Source organism: Mixophyes fleayi, chromosome 4 (genome assembly GCF_038048845.1).
Source record: "Mixophyes fleayi isolate aMixFle1 chromosome 4, aMixFle1.hap1, whole genome shotgun sequence".
In the NCBI taxonomy this organism is placed as follows: domain Eukaryota; kingdom Metazoa; phylum Chordata; class Amphibia; order Anura; family Limnodynastidae; genus Mixophyes; species Mixophyes fleayi.
In genome coordinates, this window is record NC_134405.1 from 140,101,065 (window position 1) to 140,126,156 (window position 25,092).

At 41.3% G+C, this 25,092-nt stretch overlaps 1 protein-coding gene across 1 annotated transcript in view; it reads left to right on the forward strand.

Moving 5' to 3' along the window:
• The window catches only part of FSCN3 (fascin actin-bundling protein 3), a 44,387-nt gene extending 29,203 nt beyond the window's left edge, over nt 1-15,184 (forward strand). The window contains exons 6-7 of the mRNA XM_075205948.1: nt 12,881-13,051; nt 14,824-15,184. Of these exons, the coding sequence (XP_075062049.1) occupies nt 12,881-13,051; nt 14,824-15,029 (377 nt within the window). The 3' untranslated portion in view covers nt 15,030-15,184. The remainder of the gene's footprint in view (nt 1-12,880; nt 13,052-14,823) is intronic.
• The last annotated feature ends 9,908 nt before the right edge of the window (nt 15,185-25,092 follow it).

The window sequence follows — 25,092 nt, forward strand, 5'->3', positions numbered from 1 at the left end:
TTTTTGCAAGGTCAAAAACCAACATCACCGACAAACATCATAGAGAAAACGAGCAAGTACACATCAGAAGAATCGTATAATATAATCAGATCGTCATGCTACAATAATACGGATGAATCGTGATGCGTGTGAAAAGATTGACCAATAGATTTTTATTTTATTAAGAGAAAGAAGTCAGGAAGAGAGGAAAGTGCCAAGTGCCACAAGGACAGAGGGCAAGAGGCAGAGAGTAGGACAGAGAGGCTGTAGAATAGCCGAGAAGAAAAAGAGAAAGAGGAAGAGGAGAGGGATTAAGTGGAGAATGACGGACAAATGTATGAATAGTATCAAGTGAAAGGGGAATAAGCGTGGAAAAACGAGAGCCAGGGGCTCCACACCTTAGTGAACGGTCTTGACGTCCTATTGATGATGCTGGTCATGTATTCCAGACGCTGGACCTGCCATACTCTGTTGATAATAGCCTGGATTGATGGTGGAGACTGCTGCTTCCAGTCAGCTGAGATTTGGCAGGTAGCTGCCGACAAGATATGTCTAGCCAGCTTATTCTGGTGTCGAGTCGCCGTGGGCGCTCCAAAGGGCAATAGGAAAAATTTAGGTTCTAATGGTATCGATATCTGGAGAACCGATTCGATCAATTGTTTAATCTCGACCCAGAATTTTGTTAACTTGGGACAGGACCACCATATGTGGATAAAGTTACCCTTATGGGAGCACCCCCGCCAACAGCGATCAGAAGAGTCTGGGAGAATTTTATGAATCCGGGAGGGAACGTAGTACCATCGGTGCAGAACCTTGTAGACATTCTCTTTTATCTTAACACAGATTGAACTGGAGGCAGCACTCTTATATATCTCCGACCATTCCTCGCCCAAAAGGGTTTCCCCCAAATCACGTTCCCAGGCCAGTTCATGAGTCCCTAAGGTCTGGAGAAGGTGGGGCGAGTACATAGTATAGTGTTGAGATGAGGCCTTTCGTAGAGGACTGGCAGAGGCAGAGGTTTTTCAAACAAAGTAAGGGGACGAGAAGAGAGGCGAGATTTAGCTGTATGGTGAAAATGACGGAGCTGGAGAAATTGGTAGAAAAATTTAGAGGGAATACCCATTCTAGATTGGATATCAGTAAACGAGGGGAACACTACCGTGGATGTGAGATCGTTTAAGAAACGGACCCCTTGCGAAGTCCATGAGGAAAATACCTTAGGGGAAAGGCCCGGTGCGAAGTCAGAGGAGTTAAATAGAGGTATTAAAGGAGAGGGATGAGGGGAGAGGCCAAATTTCCGAGAGGAAGAGTCCCACAGCGCTAGAGAGTGTGTAATGACTGGGTGGAGTGAGACACGCTTTGAACGACGAGCCCGTGGGAGCCATAGGAGAATGGATAGAGATAGCAAACCCAGACTTTCGGCCTTGATCTCGCTCAGTGCCTGTTCTTTATGTTTCATAGCATTCTGATGTGGATCCTTGTCCTCCTGCTCGTCTGCAGAGCTGACACTCCATTACAGCGCTTCTCCTCTGTTCCTGTGGAATCTGCTGACTGCTGAACAAACACCTCCTGAATGTTCTGCCGCCATTCCATTAGTAACCAATTGTCTGCAGAGCTGACACTCTACTATTGCCAACCCCTCAGGATTTTTCCTCTAAGAAGTTCCGCCTAGGTACTCCTAGCAAGGGCTGCGACCTGCAGGGAGAAGCAGCTAAACCCAAACCGCCTCTTGCGGCTGCTCCCTGGTGAATACCATCTCCTTGTTAGACTCCGCGCCTTGATGGGGCGTTGTTTCTAGATTACGGCAGGATCCTGTTCATCTACCGTTCTGGCATCAGAATTGTGACAGCAGGGCTAGATAGACTAGAAGATCTTGTACCATACATGTGCACTGAGCAGACTTAGAGTCCACATTAAACTAAGGGGATGGGCCAGAGGCAGGACTCGATCATGTGACTGAGTCGTTAAAGCTTGGGCGTGCACACATGCATGTAATTTAATGGCGATCGCATTGGTATCTTGAGCCATATTGCCCAGGAGCTGCCTGCCTGGCAGGCAGGTGAAGTGGTCCAGGCAGTGCACCGGATCCTGGTAAGTATACAAGATAGTCCATTGTGTCACACGCCCCCCACCAAATCCACTTGAGACTGACTACCTTTATCCTTACCTGAGTGTTTTTCACTTTACAGCAGAGGTGTTGACAATTCATTACTATGCAGGGGTGATGGGGAGTAGAATATCCAAAGAAAATTAAGTATTAGTGTGCTAGTTATAAGTAAAGTCTCAATATATTGTGAATGCAATTTTAAATCCAGTGATACTATGAAAACGTTTACCAGAGCACTAAATAAGCATCTACACCTGCTGAATAAGGGATAACTTATTACAAAAGTAAATATTCTGGACCAAGACCTGAACATTAATGGAACTAAGTCTGTGGCCCTTGGCAAGACTGCCCAATAAAATGAAGAACATGGGAAAACCTAAAGAAGAAGTGTGAAATCCTTCTTTTCACATCAAACCATATATACAGTATATAGTATTTCCCTCTCTGATATGTCACAGCCAATGTAAGCTTTCTTGCCTACAATGTAGTGTAGATAACTTCCTCCGAAAAGTCCCTGTTTGTCACTATTGTGGCTTCAGCAACCATGCCTTTAACAAAGCCATATGATGTGAGCCTGATGTAGAACAAATAGAAGATGCTTCTACAAAGGTACCTTCCTCCTGGCTCTGCCTCCATGTTAAAATGTTAGTATAACCCAATCCCCTTTATGGCCAAACTGGAGCCACAAAGATAACAGGCACTCCCCTTATTCAGCTATCTGGAGAACATGGGAAGTGTCGCAAACCAGAATCTCCATGGAACAGACACAGAGACTACTAAGAATGCCAGAGAATCCCTAGTGCTGAAGCATAACCTGTTTATGTGCTGTTGGGAAAACTTGTTAGTCACCCACATTGCCAGAGAACTTTAGGTTTCCCTCTCACACACACCATGGGCGCTACAGTGGCAGAATGAATTGGACCGGCCTGTCAAATAGTACTGACTGGGCCCCTGTCAACTGTTCATTACAGCCCTGAGCACCTGGACTTTGATGGAGCCTCTCTTCATCCTGGAACCATACCACTGAAAATGTAATTTCATGGCTCCCCAACTCTGAAGACTGGTGTGCCTTGAACATAAGATCCAATCTAATCTGCTAGAAGGAGAATGTCCAGGTACGATAATAATTCCACAAAACCCAAAAGAGGGGTGCCTAATAATGAAGCCAAACCAAAAGGCAGAGCTGAAATGTTAATGCTGTTTAGCGAATTTAATAAGGCCGTGTAAAACTTTCCCAGATGAGAAGAAAGGCATCCTTTATTTCGAAGGATACCAAAAATTGCCTGAATTCCCTGCCAAGATGCCAAATCACCTGAAGGCTGAAGTTCCATATTTTCCTGTTCAAGGTGAGCCAAACTGAAGTGTCTGGCTTTTGCACCAGAAAAAAGTCTGGAGTAAAATCCCCAAGTGTTCCGTACCTCCATTAAAGGAACAATAATTCATGATAAGCATTGACCAATGGAATACTTTAGAGGCAGCCTCCTAACCTTTTTCTATGGTAGGCCAGTGGAAAGAACCTATATGACAGCATAGGCATGATATTAAACAGTATCATGCCCATGTTGTCACATAGGTTTAAAGGCAAGTTTGCCCTTAAAGACATTGCCATTTTAAATTTAGCTGTCAAAGTCGCTAAAATATCTGCAATTTGCAGAATTCGCAGTTCAATACATTTACCCCCTGGGCTCTTAAACAGCAGGAGGGAAAATCACAAGGGGATGCCATATCTCTCCTCTCATCTTCATCCCCTTATATTTGAAGCCAATAGCATCCCAGATGACCTTGAATAACCCTGCAGGGTGGGATTTCAAAGTTGGAAATTTGGACTGTTTAAGAAGGACCTGCAAGGGGACTCAGGTGTGTTTGAGGTTCTACTGAGCCTGGTGTTTGAGTGTCCTCTCCTACCAGCTCCATCGTGGTTCCTGCTCCAAAACCTGCAATTTAGTCAATCTTTATTGGAACAACTTGTAACCTGCTTTGCTCCATTGGAGTTGCTTGAGTGTCTGCCCAACTGATGTGCCAGCAGAGTGGCTAGGGTGTAGACTCCTACCATTTCAATAGATAGCTTTGGCCAAGAGGCTGGGACCTGCAAGTTGAAAAAGATTTAAAGAACAGCTTGGCAGATAATTGTTTATATACAATGTCTATGAAGCTGAACAGGTTGGCTACGATATTCCGATGGTAGAAATACCAATGGAAATATAACCGACAGGCTAAATGCTGGTATGTAAATTCCCACAGAAATTTACATACCGGCATTTAGCCTGTCCGTATTTTCATGGCGGCCATATTTCTAGTGGTATTCCGTCAGAAATATTACTACCACCAGGCTGAACAGCTTGGCACAGAGATGCTAAAACAATAGCTTGGCAGGGAGTCAGACTTTGGAGTAATTCAGCAACAGCATCAGGACTACTGACTTTGGCAACAGCTTGACCATAGATTGTCTACAACTTGGCCGGAACAGAATAGAACTGGAGAATAGGACTTAACAGCTTGGCCAGGGATTGTCACAGCCGCTGATACAGACTCTGCTGTAACATTGAATGTGCAGAAAAAGACAGCTTGGCCAAACTCTGAGTACTTTCCCTTTCCTGGTGTACCATCATTGGATTACCATAGAAACTGCATTAGCACCACTGCTGAAACTACAGCTTGGCCAAAAGTGCAATTTATATAACTTGTCTGAATGAAAATTCCCATGCATTTTAATAGTGGCTCAGGTATAGTGTGTCCTTATAGTGTAATATATTGGAGATAGCAATAACAGCTTGGTTGGACTCTCAGTGTACTGGTGTACCATCCATGCAGTCCCGGCAGGACCACTAGAAAATTACAACTTGGTCTGAGAGCGGTTTTATACAGTCTGGCCTGGCTAAAGAATATAAATATTTCTATATAATGATTAACGGATGCTATTGGGTGTTATTTTAATTGTTCTTAGTTATTATTGGCGATTGTTTACAGTTATCTTCTGTTATATATACAGTTGTATCATCTCTCACTCTTTGCCTGTGTGATCCTGAACCCTTAGATACCAGGGTTACCTCCTGGGCTCTTGCCCTTACACCCTGGTATCCTAACAACCTATGCAAAAGAGGCCCCTGGAGGTCGAAGATGTAACCCATCTGTACAATGCCTCTCACTCACATATTCGGATAGAATGTCTACCAATTGCCCAGGTACAGCTGAAGGTGGCTCCCAACCCAGACGAGACTGGATTGGAAAGAACCACAATGTGCACTGTTAGCTTCAGTGGGCTTAGACCCCAGGTGCAGGGATGCCCACTTCTGTCTTCCCCTCTCTTGAACACTGTGTGGAGTGAAAGGTTGTCCTGTTGTGGCTAAACCTTTGTTCTAAGAGGGACACAAAAGGAAACCCTGATCCCTAAGACTTGGGCGCTTGAAATGCAGTGAAAGAACTGTTTTTCTGTCCTCCCATCGCCTGACAAATGATGTCAAGTTCTACATTTCCCTCAGAAGAAAAGTGCTTCCAAAGACTTTCTGTTTTCCCATCAGCTTCCCAGGACCTGAGCCAGAGTGCTTACCTGATAACCACTGATGAAGCTGAGATGCTAAATCTAATTAAAGCCAAAGCATGTCTACCTATAGTATCTACCAATGGAGGAAGTTCCCACTTAGCCATCTCTTCAGAAGGCAAGGGACATAAAATAGGAATATATGTATAACAAGAAAATACATGTCTGGCTTAGACCAAGCCTGAGCAGCTTCCAGATCCAATAATTCAAGGGCCTTTCAAATTGCCATAACTAGTTCATCAATGCCATGTCCCTTGAAGGATTCTTCATTGAAATCATATGGACTCTTGCCTTATGAGGCTAATTCTGATACTGAATTGTCCCGTAAGAGATCCTGGGCAACCTAATGACACTTAAACCAATTTCATTACCCCAATGTTCTGGCCGACAGAGGCTCAGCTGGGTAGCAAACAGTGGGACTTAGAGATACTTAGGAGACAGTCTCGTGATAAGGAGCGTCCGTTCAGATGGTCCTGCTAAAAAATAGTATGTCAGGATAGTCACTTGTCTTCAGCCTCGGACTGGCCTGCCGGGCAGCCGGACTATCCACCGGTAGGCCCGGAGGGGTTGAAGCTCCGCCCCCTCTGCTGTTGTGCCCGCGGATCTCCATCTAGATGTGCCTGAACCATCCCGCCCGTTCTAGACTTACATTTTGAAGGAGGACACCCGATCCCGCTTCTTCTCTTTTCAAGCCGCATTCTCACGCCGATAGGATCTCATTCAGCGTTAGTTAATGTTTGGTCAATTACACCCGGGACACGTTTCTTATTCCATTGTTTGCGCATTTGTTTTTATGGTTACAGTTGTTTTTATTGCTCTTTCTGGTCTGCACGGCCATTTCTCTGGACCTATTAAATATATATTTTTTGATTAATCACCCCTCTTCCATTTATTTTTGGGATAACCTGTTTTTTCCCCAATATATGTCTCTATTCTAGTTGGGTTTGTGTCACATATTCCATTATTGTGTCTTTTTGTCTTTTCCTTTAGATTTGGTTTACTGTTTATATATCTGCTGACTGCTATTCCCTTTCCTCTCCCCCCCTTTTTTGTCTTTCCCCTTTCTTTTTGAGGTCTATTATCCCAAGCATTTGTGGACTTTTTGAGACATTCTGGATTGATCCTCATTCAACCTGCACACCATCGTTATCAATTAGAGCTCCAACAGCAATAATTGCTTTAATATTGATTATTAAAATAGAGGATCCTCTAACATAGTTGCTGCATTATATAAGGGTATACATACATACATAGCTACACACATACAGACATATATAGTAAAAATTGGTGTTATGTTATCAATGTTTATTTTTTATGTTCGTTTTAATGTGCGGTATCATTGCTAGTTTTAGTGTGCGGTATCATTGCTAGTTTTAGTGTGCGGTATCATTGCTGGTTTTAACGTGTGGTGTCAATGCCCATTTTAATGTGGGGTTTTGATGATTGTTTTAATGTAAAGTATTTTAGTTTATGGAAGTAATGACTTTTCTTGTGCAGACAAGCTAGACGAGCCCTCTGGGAGAGCTGTAAATGTCGTACTAGCGGGTTATAGGTGTCGTAATGCAGGATGTGTCAATGCTTACAGCCTTATACCCAATGAAGACACTTTGCTCCTAATTTTAGATTTTAGGGCCCCCCCCTGTCTTAAGTGCCCTGGGCCGCTAATCCAGCTCTGGGCGGCGTGGCCATTTCCGTCACAAACTCACTACCACGCAGGTGTAGAGAGCCGTGTCGGTAGTGTGTTTTTCACTTCAGCAGGGGAGGAGGAGTGTGCTGTCTTCCTGGTATCACGGCCGCCCAGAGGAGCAGGATGCTGGAGCTTTCTACACAGGTAAGTGAGTGCCCTCCCAAGCCAGCCAGCCTGTCATTTTTTTTTTTCCACCAGAAAGGAGCAGAGAAGCCCGGAGGGAAATGGGGGAGTGGAATCAATACACATACTGCAGACCCCATCTAAATGGCACCTTATAATGAAACTTGTTAATGTCCTTCAAAATAATACTGCAGCATAAAAGAAAAACTCTACGAAAAATGTAGGGAATGGAAGCTTTTTGTTTGACAGCAAGTTTTACTTGTGTAGCTTAAACACACTAAAGCCTTATAAGATGGATCACAAGTAAAAATAAAGACTTATTTACCAAATATATATATATATATATATATATATATATTTACCAGGTGTCCTTGTTCTTTACGTTGTACGTTGCCCTCCATGGGCTGACCACACCCCCTTGACTGGCCACACCCACTCTTACAGTTTGCCACACCCCAATGTAGTGGGCCCCTATCACTGCATTCCCCCGGTGGGCCCTTCATGCCCCAGTCCCACACTGCTTGTCTTTTTAGGACCTGCAGCAATTTTGGTTAGCTCAGCAATGGATTGAGCCAGGGATCCTGTCCAACTTATTTGTAAAGTCTGAGGGCTGAGCTTCTGTTTGCTCAGGTGTCAGTGCAAGCAGGCTTTTGATTGACAATGAATCACTAAGCTTCCCTGTCTTTTAACTAGAGAGAGGGATGAGCCATGGCAGCATGTGGCTACTTTAATATGTGCATGTTTCCTGCACTACAACATAGCTGCTGCTTATTAATTTATTAGCAATGTGCTCTTTTGCTAAATTCAGGGAGCAGCGCTGAGTATTGCCAGCACCTTAATTGCCATCCACCAATGAGTATACTTGAATGCATTTCTCTCGATCATGAGGCAACACACAACTTTCTCAAAGTGAAAACTGGCTAAAATATTTTTTCGTGGCCTGGAGGGGCCTTAAGCCAGGATTTCAATAAGAAACTATTTGTGTATACACAATGTCATGCATTTCACGTCACTCACTTGTATGCAATTAAATCAGGGTATGGGAAATATTAAAACTGAAATGTTTGACATGTAAATAAATCATCCATTGTGTAACAGTAGTCACACTATGTATCAAACAATACCACTCTTTTATGTAGAATTTTGTTTTCATTGTAGAAACATCCATGTTCAATGAAGCTTGTTTTATTATTACTATGAAGAAATAATATATCTCTAAATAACTACAAGAATTAATTAAGCCTAATGTGAAAATAATAGGATTAACAGCTTTCATCAGTTAGATTTTGTATTACAGCTATAATAATGGAAGATTTACTAAATGTAATTTCTTGACAATCTGGAAAATATTTGTGAGAACTTGATTTGCATGATTACCTCAAAATGTATTCTGTAGTGTATGCTTGTTGTATTATGTAATTTACTTCTGCTAGTAAAGCAATCTATTTTTAAATATAACAATAAGAAAGTAGAGGAAGAGCAGTAATCTCATTACTTTAATGCTGTATATATCTGGTAACCCGCATATTAGGGAACTCTAGGCAAAAACATTTTAGTATAATTTTCTGGGGCTGTGCTAATTGTGTAAAATTAAGTAATTAATTCAATTGAAATTATAATTCCTTTGTCATTGTCCCTGTAATCAGGGGTGCCAAAGGGTAGGGGTGTATTGGGGGGCCTACTGGTGGCAAATTTGTTGGAGGTGGACAGATGTCCCTTCCCCATCCACTGCCCCACATGAGCCTGTTTATGGGTGAGGAATGTGACTGCACGGACCAATAGTTTCTGCGTTGTCACACACTCCTAGGAATTGAACACGGCTTTTGCCAAGGCTGTGAGTGGGGAGAGGGGGAAAGAATTAGGCACATCGGGTCCTGAGATTCCTCTGGGCACCTTGTATTTAATGCCTATAAAATATTAATACTTTTAATATAAAATACTACCAAATAAAATAGTTATTTTCTGAGAAAAACAATATAAAATCAGTCAGTATGTAGCACAGAAGTTTATTGACAGTATGCCAGGGCGAATTGCAGAGATCTTCAAAAAGAAGGCTCAACGCTGCAAATATTGACTCTTTGCATAAACTTAATGTAATTGTCAAGAAGTGCCTTTGACACTTATGAAATGCTTGTAATTTTACTTCAGTATACCATAGCAACATCTGACAAAAAGGCACCATTAGGGTGCCAGAGTATTAGGTCCCCTATGCTCCAGCCTACTTGTGTGTTGCTCCCAAGCTGTCTGCCTGATTCCCTGGTTACAAACTTCTCCTGACTTTGGTTTTTGAATACTCCTTTGGGCTTTATTTCTTATCTCCGGTATTGGACCGTTGGCTGCCTGACTATTTTTATGTGTACCTTGTTGTCTGCATCGTTTCGACCCGGCTTTTCTGACCTTTCTCTACCATCCAGTTGCTTTGCTGGTAACTCTTTTGGAGGTCTGCGACCTGCTTGTCTTTCAGAGTGAAACCCAGACCTCCTTGCGAGGGTCCTTGGCGAAGACCAGAGATTCGTTAGATTCCACACCTCCAATTAGAGCTGTGCCAATACTAGCCATCAGTCTGCGTGTGATAATATGACAACTTTTTCTATAACATCACTAATTGTCCACCTTGACCACTGGTTGCACCCTTATTTTTGCATTCAGAATTTTCCGGCGGGTTTGAAAAGTGGAGATGTTGCCTTTAGCAACCAATCAGATTCTAGCTATCATTTTGTAGAATGTACTAAATAAATGATTACTAGAATCTGATTTTTCAAACACTCCGGAAAACTCTCAGCTTGATACATATACCCCTGGGTGTTTGAGCCTGTTTACTATTAAGGTCAACGCTCTAAGATTCATGGTGGGTTTTGGGGTGAGTTAGTCTGCTTTAAAACCGTTAGTTCAACTTATCGGTCACTCGTGCAGAGGGTTAGGGAGAGAGGTGGGTGGGAGAGCATTTGTAAGTATGGGGAAAAGTTATCCTTTCTATAGTGAACTTGATGATACATCCTGTATTTTCGTAGTGAGGGTTTGGTAGTGACTAACAGCCAATGGAGTGGCAGAGAGAAGGTCCAAGAGTTTAATATCAAAACCAACACATGCAGTATAGGTTTATGTCACTGGCCCAGGACAAGGACAAGAATATTTGGCAAACATATAAAGCACAGTATAAGTGCAAGTACAGTAGAAGTATAGTGCTTAACTTTCTCAAAAAGAACACGAGTGACATATAACTAGACTAAGATCGTGTATATTGGAGGAAAGCCTAGTCTAAATACAATATATGAGAATTGATCAAACAGTTAATTAGAATTTTTATATTTATCTACGTTGCTTTCCAGGATACTCCATCTCCATTGTTTCCCTCAAGGAAGGCAAATTAAATGTTGTTGCATTCATAGCTAAATTTTTCATGGTTGCCTTGGAGATTGGGGGTGGGGGTTTCCGATAATCAATATAATGCTTACAGTTCGTAGAGAGAGAGAGAGTAGCCCAGAAATAGTACATTCCTTTTTAAGGGGTGAGAATAATCAGGACACCACAATATCTGTGGGAATTAGCAAGAGAGAAACAAACACCATTAACATATGAAAAATTTTCTAAGCTTTTTTGGTGCTAGGGTTTTTCTCTTTAAGTCATAAGATTTGGTCCAGTCTCTGGATGGAACTTTTCAACTAGGAAAGATTGCAGATTGGGGTGCTTCAGTCAGAGTCGGTGGGATTCACAACTTTTTTAATCAGGGGTTGTAACTCTGTGTGATATTCTTTCATGAGTCACCGGGAGGTAGAATGGGTGGCCTCATCGATATGGAATTATATGGTTTCTCATGAACTGTGTGTCAATTATGAGATTTTGTCTCTTCTTCAAGGTGGTGTGTGCTAAATCTTGGAATATCTACAGGTTGTGCCCTGAGTAGGCTACAACTGGTGCATTACCTGTCCAAGATAATAAGCCTCTCCTTGGAACAGTCCCACCAGATATTTTGGAAGAGCATCACATCAACTGATTCTGCAATATTCTTTCTCAGGTCCCAGTTTGCAAGGTCTTCTAGTTGTTCTTTCACTGCTTCTAATTCCAGTTGTACATCTGTCAACTCCTGCTTGACTGCTTCTTAGTTATTAAATACATTGTCAGCCATCTGTCCTAGCAAATTTGTTTGCAACCACAAAACAGCGAGGTACTCCTTAAATTTGTGGATGATTGTTAGTATTTAAGGTTGTATTGTGGTCTGAATCAATTTCATCAACTTGGGTGTTGAGCGAATGGCATCAGTGCTGGTTTATTCCTTTTAGGATCTGGGACTGGAAAGGTGTGTGTTGAGTGGGCATCTTGGCCCAGTTTCTTCTTTTTCCCTAAGAAGAATAACATCTGCATGTGCTAATTTCTTTTGTCATTGTGACATGGCACCATGAGTGTATTGTGAAATGGTTATATTGTTCAAGAATTTTCAGTGTATCACTCAGAGGTATGATTCTTTCCTTCAGAGAGTTGCCTGTATTATTATATTCTCTTCTATACTTACTATACTTAGATGTCGAGCCCCAGAACCACAGCTTATTTAATTGTATGAGATCATGATGGGAGACTTGCTCATGCTTTTAATTGGGCCCCGTTATCTTTAGGGCAAAGAATGATCAAGTGAGTTTCAGCTCTGAAAGAACTTCTCTCTGCAATATACAGAAGACTCTGTGAACTAATGGGATTGTTGGAGTAACAGATTGGATTGGGTGATCCACTAGAGTCTTTTCGGAGTTGTAGTGCTCCCTGGATAGGGCTTTCAAATAGTTGAGGAGCCTGATGAGAGCTTACAGATAAGCTCTGCTAGAGGTTGCAGCCCTCCCAAGATGTTGTAGGGCATGCTGGAGCAAAGAACATGCTCTGATGCGTGCTGTACAGACAAACTGTAAGTCTTATGATGGCTAATCCTAGTCAAGGACATTATCTGGGGTGCCCCTTGGGAAAGTATCTCTCAATTGGTGTCAGTAGAGCGGGGTAGTCTCTATGATTAGTCTGAATGGTAATATTTGTGTGACTGAGCTCTGTATAAAAGCGTCTTCTGACAATGGCTGTGAGGTCTTTTTGACCTGTATGTAATCTCATTAGAACACTATATTATTACCAACATGCCTGATAATGATCCTATCGATTTTAATAGAATCATTATCAGGCATCATGGCCATTTTCAAGCCACAAGCTCTGCCATGTTTACCCATTTGCCTGACATTGGCTATGATATTGCAGCATTAGAATGTTTTATTTGTTTCAAATGTAATAAATGATGCAGTGTCACATAGAAACCTGTGTCATACTAATTATATTTACATACTATATGTAACATACCTCTCACTGATCAGAACACCTTGATGTAGATAACAAATAAGTGCATTATTATTCTTTAAGTGTCCTTTATCCAGTCATATTTATTAATAATGTATGTCCTCTCTTATCCGCTAATAAGGTGTGGATGAGGAGTTCATTCTACGACTTTCTAATCGTTGCTTCCTGGTACTTCGGGGACATTATGGATACATTGGCCACTCAAGTAGTGCAGACATTCTGCAGTGCAACAGCCCAGTTCCTGAGTGTATTGAAATAAAACCCTGCAAATTGACTATCTACCACTTTAAAGGTAAGAAGATGATAAACAAAATCTAATAACCCCAATTCATCACCTCTCAATAACCATACCTAACGGTTGGTATGAGGTTCTTGTGGTAACACACTGAGTTTGGTTTTTGCTAAACAAGGCATTGAACATTAAGACCAAGCAACTTCACCTTTGTTTCGTCAGTCCAAAGGACATTGTTTCATAGATATTATGTTTTGTTCAGATGCAACTTTACAAACCTAAGCCAGATTACAATGTTATACTTGGAGAGAATGGGCTTAGTCATAGCTAATTTTCCAGGAAAACCATGCTTGTTCAGTCTTTTTCTGATGGTAGCATCATGAACTTTAACATGTTGACAGAGGTCAATAGATCCCACGATCATAAACCATTAGCCAATCACTAGTATCAAATGTACATTATTATATATTTTGTATGTTGTATGTAATTGTGTATGTTGCAAGTTTTGACAAGTGCTTGAAGTTTTTCAGAATTTTATTGTTTTCTCCAACTAAATCCATAAACATACCTGAAACTTGCTTGTTGTGTATTCAGGACATATAAGTATAGCATTATGCCCACTGAAGCTCAGCAGAGAATGAGCAATCAGCTGCTGTAGATTAAGTCTATAATGATCCTACACAACAAATGTGAGGAAAACTGAGACTTGAAAATAATGATTGCTCCTCTGAAACAGACCCACCCAGAATCTCAAGTTTTGTGATATTTATTTTATTAAGGATATTTCAGTTTCTCTTCATTATTTTAACCTAATTCATGCATCCTTTTGGGATTCTTTATGGGTCTTTACTAACTGCAAAATACACTGATTCACAGCATGTTAAGTTTTGCGCATTGCACTTTTTCCCCCATCTAGCACCTTCCGCTTTTGGGTACTGTCTGTGTAAAATAAAATAAGACTGTGCCTGCTTTTTTGGGATGACAGGTCCACAATCAAATGTGCAAAAAAAAAAGTCACTTCCACTTTAGGACCACCACCTTCATTAGTTTAAAATGTTAATTTTTTTTCCAAAACTACTGCTCATTTGAGCATTATTTATTATATTTATCATGATTGACGAGCCAACTGACCTGTCATTCTGCTGATGGAAAGAGCTCAGTGTAAGGAACGCCAGTGTAAATGCACTCTCTCAACCCCTTCAATCTCATTAAATATATAGTTGTGCAAAACAAAGTCTACTTTTTTGCAAAGCACATGTGCCCAGTCTGCATATATCTCCCTTGAGACAATGCAAACGTTTACAGTTTTCGCAAACACCAAAATCTCCATGGGTTAGGGTTAGGGTTAGTGTTAGGGTTAGGGTTTATTACTCAAAAATAAGTGCATGAAGTCACAAAATAACTGCTTTAGCAAATTAATGTAAAATTCTATGTCATATAGGGTGTTGAATAACAAGGGATTGATTCTACATCTCCAGAACCAGGAACCATGCAGTCATGGACTGGGAAAGAGTATGTATGGTAGATAGATCATTATATTCTACTAGTGCTTTCTAATAGATACCATGAAATGCCACACGTGCATTGTATTCCAACAACTGCAGCTTAAAAATTTTGTTAGTGTTTAAAGCAAAGAGAAATCTTCTACACAATGAGCCCAGCTTCTCTATGTAACCTCCATGCTCAGCCTGACCCTACACATTTATGAAAGAAAACGGTATTCTATATTCATTATGATACACTATGTTTCTTTCTGCGTCATGTTCTCATCTGTCATTACATTATGTTTTACACTTCAAAAATGTTTTATTGATTTTTTTTTATTTTACCAGGTCATGGCAGAAACTTCTGGAACATAACCCACCATAAAACATTTCACACAAATGGGCGATTTCCATCAAACTTCTGCATTGAAATTAGAGGAAGAAATATCCTAACTGTCCTTGCTCCCAATGGCCTGTTCTTACGGGGTGACAAGAGTGGGACCCTTATTGCAGATAGCAGTAAGATCAGCAGTGAATGCCTATGGGAATTCTAATAAATTTTGAAGGTACGTAGATACTAAGAAATATGGCATATAGTCTTTATTCAAAAATATCTGAAAAAAAGATATGGGAAGGGATTGAAAAACAAGAAAATATTTATAACACATAGGTGGTGTCTGGAAAGACCACATATGCCCATGCCTAGGGTAGAAGACACATAAGGGAAACAGCTTGTATTGCACTGTTTTTATATTTTTACTTTGTATGCAAATAATTTATTTACATGTAGCAAATATTTAACCATGGTGTTAGGAACCCCTCCAGCCGGCACAACACAACCCGGAGTCTACTCTGCCAGTCAGGTGTTCACTGGAGCCCCTGGTGGTGGGGACAGACTGGGCTGTAGACTGACAGAGGGTCGTGAAGTGTGTACCAGCTGGGGAGAACCCAGGCAAGCGGAGTGAGGTCCACGCAGAGGTCAAGGGCCGGCAGCAGGTAGCAAGTCCAGTTAACAAGCCGTGGTCAAGGGTCACAGGCAAACAAGAGATACGGTAACAGGCCAAAGGTCAGGGTCACGGGATACACAAGCGAAGTCCAAATCCAAAGCCAAGGGTCATACACGAGAGGTCAGCAGAATACAATAGACAGGAACAGGAACAAGCAGGTCAGCAGACTGAGGAACGGAAGCTATAAACCGGCAATGAGGTAGCAGACCTCATTGCCTTAAATAGTAAGCCCAGCCAATCAGAGCCTAGCTCTGGCAATATCCAGCCCCCTTGCACCTAATAATTAATTGGCCCGCAGGCAAGTAATACACTAAGCGCATGCGCCCGGCTACTCACCGCCGGGACGCAGCGCTGAATCGTCCATCCGTTGCCCCGGCAATGGCCGGGTTATGGGCGGAAGTGACGTCCCGGTCGCCATAGCGACGGCCGGGACGTGGGTAAGTGAGTCGCGGGTTCTAAAAGGGCTGCACTATAAATATTTATTTGAGATGAAAAGGGCCATTTAGCAGGGCCCAATCCCTCCTCCCCTATGATAACAGTGCAGTGCTGTAAGCACTCCATACCATATGAGGTCTGGTAAGTGTAAGCACTAAACGCACAGACCCAGACTCCCTCTTTTGTTTCTTGTACTATCTTAGTCCACCCCTGAGTTTAGGGTAGGAAAAGTATGTAGTTCTGACCCCCCATTAATGCTGCATTAGAAAGTACAGAGAGCTCTTCTTGTTAAATGTGCTATGGTCACACTTGGAATTGTTATTTTACTGAAGGCTGACATATAGGGGCATTTTCAGTTAGCTTTCCGGTCCGCGTTAATGCGGTACCGTATTAACGGCAATACTGCGCAGGATTCGCGGTAACGCGCGTTACCGCGAACCGGAAAGCTAATTGAAAATGCCCCATAATGTCAAATAGTGTTAGAAAGATATCAGGTAGGTGGTTTTACAGACTCCCTTTTGACTCAGTGGCTTTTAGGGTCTTTACATGAAAGTTAGAAAAAAATTATAAAAAAAAAGCTCTTTCAGTAATCAAAATTTGCTTTAATTGTAATCTTAAAGAAATTGATCTAAGAATCATTAAACGCTCATTTCTGCACAAGTCATTCCATGATGTTAATGAATTGCAATAAATATCACTGCAGCATATTCTTTTTTTGCACAATTGTGCCTGTTTGAGCAGCAGACAGAAGAACTGGCCCACACTGCTAGTCTGCATTTGATGTTACTCCATCCAATTGTTCTGTAATCTTGGGCTTATGACAGAAAAGCAAAGAAACCAGCACACAACATTTATGCTAACAAGTAGAAAACAGTGGGAAGGAAAAAGAAGAAAAACTTATTTAATGAGAAGTTTGAAAATGTGAGACAATAAAGCTGAGCTAAACCAGGGGTTTTCAATTTTTTTCATTCTGAACCCCCCCTCCAAACATGCACCTAAAAATCTTAGACAAAGCAGTTTACTGTCAACTTATTTCCTCTCTCTACAGCACCCAAAGCAGCTAGCTCTGTACTTAAACACAAATATTTAACCTCAAAACACACTTTTTTTTTTTTTTTAAAGATTTTATTTTTTGCAAGGGTCAACCAAAAGTAACATTCTGTACAGCACTGTGTTATAAACATCTGAAGAATACATATGTAATAAAACATACAGCGTCTTATTAGAAGAGAGCATTAATAAGGATGTTGACCCAATTTTTCAAGAGAAGCAATAATTTTAGAAAGAGAAGTAAGACTGAGGAGAGTAAGCAGGGGGGGCGGTGTGGCGGGCCGCCTACGTATAAGAGAGAAGAAGTGTAGTAGAATATGGAAAAAGAAAAAGAAAATGAAGAGATGGGAGGAATGGAATAGGGAAGGGAAAAAAGGATCCAGATGGAGTGATGCTGTAGAATCAAATGACAAAAGGGGTTTGGATTTGGAAGTATGAGGTCCACGGCGCCCAAACCTTAGTGAATGACTTAGAGGTATTACGGATTATACATGTCATGTATTCCATCTGATAAACGTACCAAATCTTGCCGATAATCGTCTGTAGAGTTGGAGCATTGGGCTGCTTCCAGTCTGTAGCAATCTGGCATAGGGCAGCAGAAACTACATGGCGAAACATTTTCATTTGATGTTTGGTGGCCGATGGGATCCCGAGAGGGAGAAGGAAAAACCCGGGAGAAAACGGGATGTCAATCTGCAGTAGCTGTGAGGCGAAGTCCCGAAGTTCCGTCCAAAATGGGGCAAGTTTAGGACACTGCCACCAGATATGGAGGAAGGACCCTTCTGCGCCACAACCTCTCCAACATGTGCTAGATGAATCTGGGAAGATTTTTTGTAGTTTGGTTGGAACCAGATACCAACGATAAAGTAGTTTATAAGCATTTTCTTTCAGTTTAACACAAATTGAACTGGAGGCTGTGTTAGTTCTAATTTCCTCCCAGTCTTCCTCAAAACACACTTTTATATACACACTTGCAAGATTTAATTCCATCCAAGAGGGAAGACTTATATAGACCACTTTTATGACATAAAAATTCTCCCCTTATTTTCTCCCATGCAATATCCAGCCCTGCGATGTACTGTGCAACTCCCTCTCCATTAGACACTGTGTTCCAGATGAGACAGCACCAACTGCTAATCCACAATGTAAAACATTACCTAATATCTGTGATTGTTTGCTCTAGCAATGAACTCCACTGACAGCCTACTTCAACTGTTATGGGCCTATCTGCATAAGTAGAGAGGCAGGAGGTGAACAGAACTACTCAATTTCTTCAAGGACTGTCAACACATACCTGCTTATTTCAGGTATCAGTGGCTACAACTACAATAGCTTTAAGTGCCAGTTATTTTCCTGCACTTGCATTTGTCTCTTTTCTTGCCATTCTTTCATCACTGTGTTATGATGGGGATTCTAAGGCCTGTAGGTAAACACCTCAGCTTTGTTCCTGAGCATAAATTAGAGCAGGGAATTGTTCGAATAGCTCTCCCTAAAAGAGGAAGGGGAAGGGATTCTGGATGCTGCCATTATCCTAATAGGGGGTAATGCATGAATCCCCCAGATTGCAAATGCAAAGTAGAAAAAAAGGATTAGGCGCAAATAGGATTAGGAAAGGGAAAATTAGGGTGAACATTAATTGGGAATTCTACATTACACTACACACTTATTTATATTATTTATATTGTGTATGTTTAGAATGTAGTCGTGATCTATGACGAAACGCGTTGGGCCCTATCACAGTTAAGACTGTTCCCTAGCAACGTACTTCAACGTCCCGAAATCCCCTCCACTGCACATCTGAGCCGCAGGTGAAGAGGTCTATCCCTCTGACAGAAGGACAGTGAAAGATACCTTTTGAGGAACATTGTTAATGCTCAAATGCATGGCATACTGCTAATCGAGGGAGAAAGGAGTCCCATATGAGCCACTGATATTTTGCAAGACACCTGTGGCATATAAGATCGATTTTGGAATTAATACACTTTTATAATAGTCTACCCAAAGGACATTGGAGTATTGACATTTGGTCACTTAATGGACTGAATATTCTTTAACACAAATTATATCCTCTACATGTATATAGCAGATCATGTGATCAGAAATATATCACATTGCATACAAATTTAATGCTCACCCTAATTTTCCCTTTCCTAATCCTATTTGCACCTAATCCTTTTTTATTCTACTTTGTTCCTGAGCGTGCCAAGGTGGCATTTGTCATATCTTTTCTCTCAAAACTCTAGCCTGAGTATCATCTCCATGGCAACGGAAGGGAATAAAATGATTCGCTGTTATACATAGCAACTGCCTTCATATCAAACTTTCAGAAGGTCTTCGACAAGCCTGGTTGGGTTTCCTCTGCAACTGCAAATATTTTACACCTGTGACAGTACACCCTGTCAATATGTTATTTGTTTCCATAAACTAGCTTTGGAGTTAGGGTGGAAAAACTAGGCCCTGCTGGCCACTTCTTGCAAACCTCAGCCCAAACCAAGTATAAATTGGTAGAACATGATGTTCCATGGATGACCTCATCACCCTTTGTAATAAAATTAATGTTTATGATTGATGCACAAGATGGAACACATCCAAGACAGCAGCCTTCGTGTTTGGCTCCAAACTTCTAGAGATCCCTTGTTGTCCCTCCAGAGGAACATCTGCATTTGGATTAATTTAATCTCTATGTAGAGGAACAATCCTGCAGACAATCTTTGCATGTGCTGTGGCATCAAAGGCCCCTTTCAGCCAGTGCCCCTGAAATTTGGAAATGTCAAATCCTAGCTGATTCTGAAGGGACCCTCCTTGGCAGTAGTAACAAAACTTATTCTGCATTCTCTAAAATTATTTTAGCAGTTTCCTTGTTTCTTTAAATCCTTTTTACTACTACAGTTTTCCTGGATTCAGGGGCTGCTTTCATTAAAATACCCTGGTTCTGTAAAGTATTAAAAGTACTTGTCCCTCTCAAGAATCCTTTCTACATAACTGGATCTATTTGTTTTCTGACTATGTTTTTGTTTCCTGACTGTCCTCCTTAACTTACAATTTGCAAACATCTTACATTAAAGCAGGTCTGAAAAGTTACCACTGCACCATCCCTTTGATAGTCCCATTAATTCTAGGTACCACTCTCTGAGGTTGAGTGTATCCTCATTCAGTTGAATCCAAGGTCATGTCAGATTACATAAATCACCATAAAGAATTAATTTATCCTACCAGTCATCATGAATACCGCATCGTGCCATTCTGCCTCTGCCATTTACTGGCTAACTTTCAACAATTAATGCATGAGATATTTAAGGGTAGCTTTATCAATTTATCAACTATCATTTATGTAGATTACAGCCTTATCTACGAATCATATCCCTTATCGACTCCACTTGAAAACTGTCCTTCAGTCTCTCCATGTAAATGAAAATAATGACCTTATTTGGAACTGAGACCTTTTAGCAGTGAAACAAGCTCTAGAGGAATGGAGACACCTTTTGGTAGGATCACTTTACCCCATTATCATTTACCAAACATTAAGGTCCTCAATATCTGCAATCCACTCAGATCTAAAACATTGAAAGTATGGTCCTGGCCATGATCAGTGGCACCAGCGGACATGCAATAATGAAGTTCTATTGCGTGCTCAACAATGCTCTTGAATTTATTTTTCGATCCAGACGTGATACACAATTCTAAATCTCTTGGTTTTGAACAATTGCACCTATACAGTTCACCCTGCATCACACCTACTCTGAATAAATCTGAAGAGGCGCACTGTGCAAAAGTGTCAATTTTCTTTTTATTCCTCCTAAAATACTGCTCAGTGTAGCATCATTTATGCTGACATTGTGACTGTCTATTACATGCCACTTTTGTATGATTGAAGCTGTGAATCAAAGTGTGCAGGGAAATGCTGTGTGACAAAGTTCAGCTGAAAGGCACTAAGGGCCTTATCTGGAGTTAGACACATTTTGCGCGCCAAGGGCCTTATTCAAGTCCGAATGCAACTTGTGGTTGAAAACAAAAAAAAGAGTGCAGAACTCGGACATATATTCAATATGAATCTTGGTGTAAGTACACTCTGCCTAAACGGTACTTGTCATATGTTAACAAACAAAACATATTGCTGGATACACACAATATGACAAAGGAAGAACGCATGCAAAAAAAATTTGTTTTTAATAAAATAAATGATCAACTCATAATTTTATAATCATTACAAAATGTGTTTTAAAGGGTTTTTTTCCCAATTCATTTTTTACACTATATATTTAAATCAGGATATTCCTAATCTATACTGTACATACTGCATAAACATGTTCTTTGCTATTTAGTGGCACGCATACATGTAGACAAAGACATACATACATACATACAAAGACAATGCTGTGTCAGTCATCGTTATAAGCACTTACACCTTCCCCATAGCTGGTGCAAATGATACGGCTAAAACAAGTGTACTTACAATAAACCCAGGACTTGAATCGTCCACATCTGCATTAGCAGGGCCGCCGAGAGGGGGGGGGGGAGGGGGCCGGTACTAATTACCCGGGCCCAGCTCAGGCCCTCACTGCTGACGGCTTTTTATTTATTTATTTTTTTCACCTACACTTTTTTACAAGTGGGGGGTGGTGGCTCCGCCCTGTTCGTTGGTGGGGGGAGCAGGGTAGTTAAAAATAAACCCAAAAGACATATACTCATGTGATCGAGGTGCCGCGCGTGACGTTATCAAGTCACGCCCGACATTCAGTGAGGAGCCGCGCAGAGAGAACCCAGCAAGAAGGCAGAAGAAATGAAAGGAAAAGAGTTGAAAGAAGCCAATAGAGGTAAGTAAAGGAATGGAGGCAAGGAGAGGCAAGCAGAAAAGCAGAAAAGCACAGTGTGAAGAAAAAGGGGGGGAAAAGGCACAGTGTGAGGAAAAGGGGGGGCAGAGTGTGAGGAAAAAGGGGGGACACAGTGTGAGGTAATAGAGGGGGCACAGTGTGAAGAAAAAGGGGGGGAGAAAGGCAAAGTGTGATGAAAAAGGGGAGGAGAAAGGCACAGTGTGATTAAAAGGGGGGGGAGAAAGGCATAGCGTGATGAAGAAGGGGTGGAAGAAGCATGGCACAGTGATGAAGGAGAGGGGGAAGCAGCATGGCACAGTGATGAGGGAGGGGGAGGGAAGCAGCATGGCACAGTGTGATGAAGCGGGGAAAAGCAGCATGGGTGGTGCAGTGTGATCATAAGGAGGCACAGCGTGGTTGTGATAAAGGGGCACAGTAATGTGTGTGTGTGATGGCATAGGGGCCTTGTAGCAATGTAGTGTGTGTGAGGTAGGTGGTGGCTAATTAATGGGTGCTATTTTGTTTGGGACGATGGTGGGGCAATTTAATAGTGGGGACTAAGATGGGATGGTTTAGGGGCTATTGAATGTAGGGGTGGGTTTGGGGAGAATGAGATATTTTTATTAATTGTGACTATGAATTATTAAATGGCAGTGATGGTTGTGGGAAATAGGTACATTTATGAAATGTAAATACTATTAATTTATTGCTGAGGCTATTTGCATGGAGGGAAATTGGTTAATTTATTAAATGGAAATACTATTATTTTAATGTTGGGGCTGGAGGAAGGTCTAATTATTACTCGTGGGTGCTATTGATTTAACACCGGGGCTGGTTGGAATTTTCTACATGTACCCATTTTTTTTCCAAATAGGGTCCCCAACATTCCAGGATCCAGACAAGCCGCAACTAAAGAAACCAGCAGCCACAGGTGGTGAATGTGACAAGAACAGGTAGGAAAGAGCAGGACAGTCTGTGAAATGTTGTGATTCTAGTGGGACAATCCTAATTTTTGGTGACTGTTCTGCCCAATGTAAGGGGCAGGCCAAGATTGTTAACTCTTTATATACACACTGCATTGTTTATATACTACACTATGGTGCTAGATGTCCTGAAAGTCAGGAGTGCACAACAATGTAGGTTTTTTTTTATGTAGGAGTGTGGCCTAGTGTTTTTCACCTGCTAGCCACGCCCCAATGATGCATAGCCACGCCCCCAATCGTAAGAAGACACCTATAGCTACTTTTACACTGCAGCTGAGCGGCGGTGCAAATTTTTTCCCATGCTCAACTATAAGGGGGGCCCCATGAAGTTGTTGTACCGGGGCCCTGAATTCCTCTTGGCAGCCCTGTGCATTGGTGCTCCGTTTCTGTACATTGCCTACGTTACCCTTTCCACCCACGTGCATGCAATTATGTTTATTGGTGTAAGTTCTGTTTTGGAGCATGTGCAAGGTGGATTTACGCAAGATACGGCACACAAATGGACTTATGTTCGGACATGAATCTGGCCCCAAATGTACATAGGATAAGACACATGCAAAAAAAGCATATCTAAGTGTATATGTTAAGTCGCATGCATCTTAAGATGCATTCAGCTCGAGAACAGCAGTATTTGTGCAAAACTAATTTAGGCATAAAAGTGTGTATACTTACACTCCATGACAGCATAGGTATGTAATGAAGTGTCATATGCACAAGAGGGAAAAGTATCTGCACAGTTATTAATAAAATGTGAAAATCGCATTTTCCATATAAAATGTGCTTAAATACTAACACCTCCACATCTGCTGTTTTCTCCTTTAAAAACAACAAAGGGGAATTTACTTTCCTGTAATAGAACAAATGGGAATTTCAATTAATTAATGAAAATAGATTGCCACAAGTATGTGAAGGTGTCCATACTGTCCTTGGCCGTTGCATCCGCGCCCTTGCCCATACCGTTCTGCCTCCGGGTGCAGGGGGATGCAACTCAACAATACAAATAAATCTGGAAACAGACCATATGCATGCATTTTTGTGAATGAAGCAAAGTGCAAAAATGTGTATCTTATTAATAAGATGTGCCCCAATAAAAGTATATAATGAGACCTGATCTCCGCCAGCACAGAGTTCTACAAAAATCTCGTGAAGCAAATTGGAAATGTCTGTGGACCATTCCATACAGCAAGGAACACTGCTACAAATTTACTCTCTCCGCTTTCTCATTTCAATCATTTTTAGCAAATGCAATATTGTTTTAGGAATCACTTTATTATATGGGAAAAGTTTTGTGATTTATAATTTATTGGTCAAAGTGTGCCTGAATGTACATTCCGCAAAAGGTAGGTGTAAAATGCGTCCCATTCAAAGTATAGAATTAGGGCTTGATTCAGAGTGGAACACGTAACTCAAGATTGAAAAAGCTGCATTCAACTGTATGCATATGTACGCCATATTCAATATTGTGTCCAGGTCTGAATGAATAGCAGATTCGACCCCTTGACAACTGACAAGCCTATCAGATACTTACATCCAACTTGAACAGTTACAAAAACCTTTTATTTTATTTGCACAAATGAAATTCCTATGAAGCATCATTTAAACTTGAATATCCTAGCTAATACAGCTGGAACATCTTACTGACATGCATACACAAAAACTATAAAAAAAAAATGTCTTTGCTACAACATGCTAAGCAAATCCTAATTTGTGGCCGAGCGACTACTAAAGTCTCAACATTTGCAAACCTCTAATTACAAGTGGTTCACTAGTTTGGGTGTTCATCATCATCCGCATCCGCTACTTGCACTTGATCACCGGCAAATAAAGACACCTTTAGTCGTATCTGCGACTATGTCCCAATCTGAATCCACAAGCAACTGCTCTTACTGTATACGGCATACGTTATAACAGCCCTTCCTTCTCCCGACACTCCTGTTATGACGTAAGAAGTTATAAGTGCCGAAAAGTAGGTCTGGATTGCCATATCTGCGTTCATTTAATATCTGAGCATGCAGACTTCAAAATAAATGCTCTTACCAAAATCCTATACCAGCTCCAGTGCTACACATTTTGGGCTGGTTTCCGCTATGAGAGATATTTCAAGTGTGGAGTTATCTTACCGTAGCAAAAACCAGCCACAGGCTATTCAGCATAGGACTGGAGACACAAAAACAGAGTGTTCCCCAACCCATCGGGTACCTGCCCCACTTTGAGATACCTTATTTGTTGGTTATTCTGTAAGCCCCAGGGTAACTAACAAAATCAGGGCCCCTGAAGTGGCTTCTTTACCAACTCAATTGGTCCCAGTAAAGCCCTTGTTCATTTTGCCAA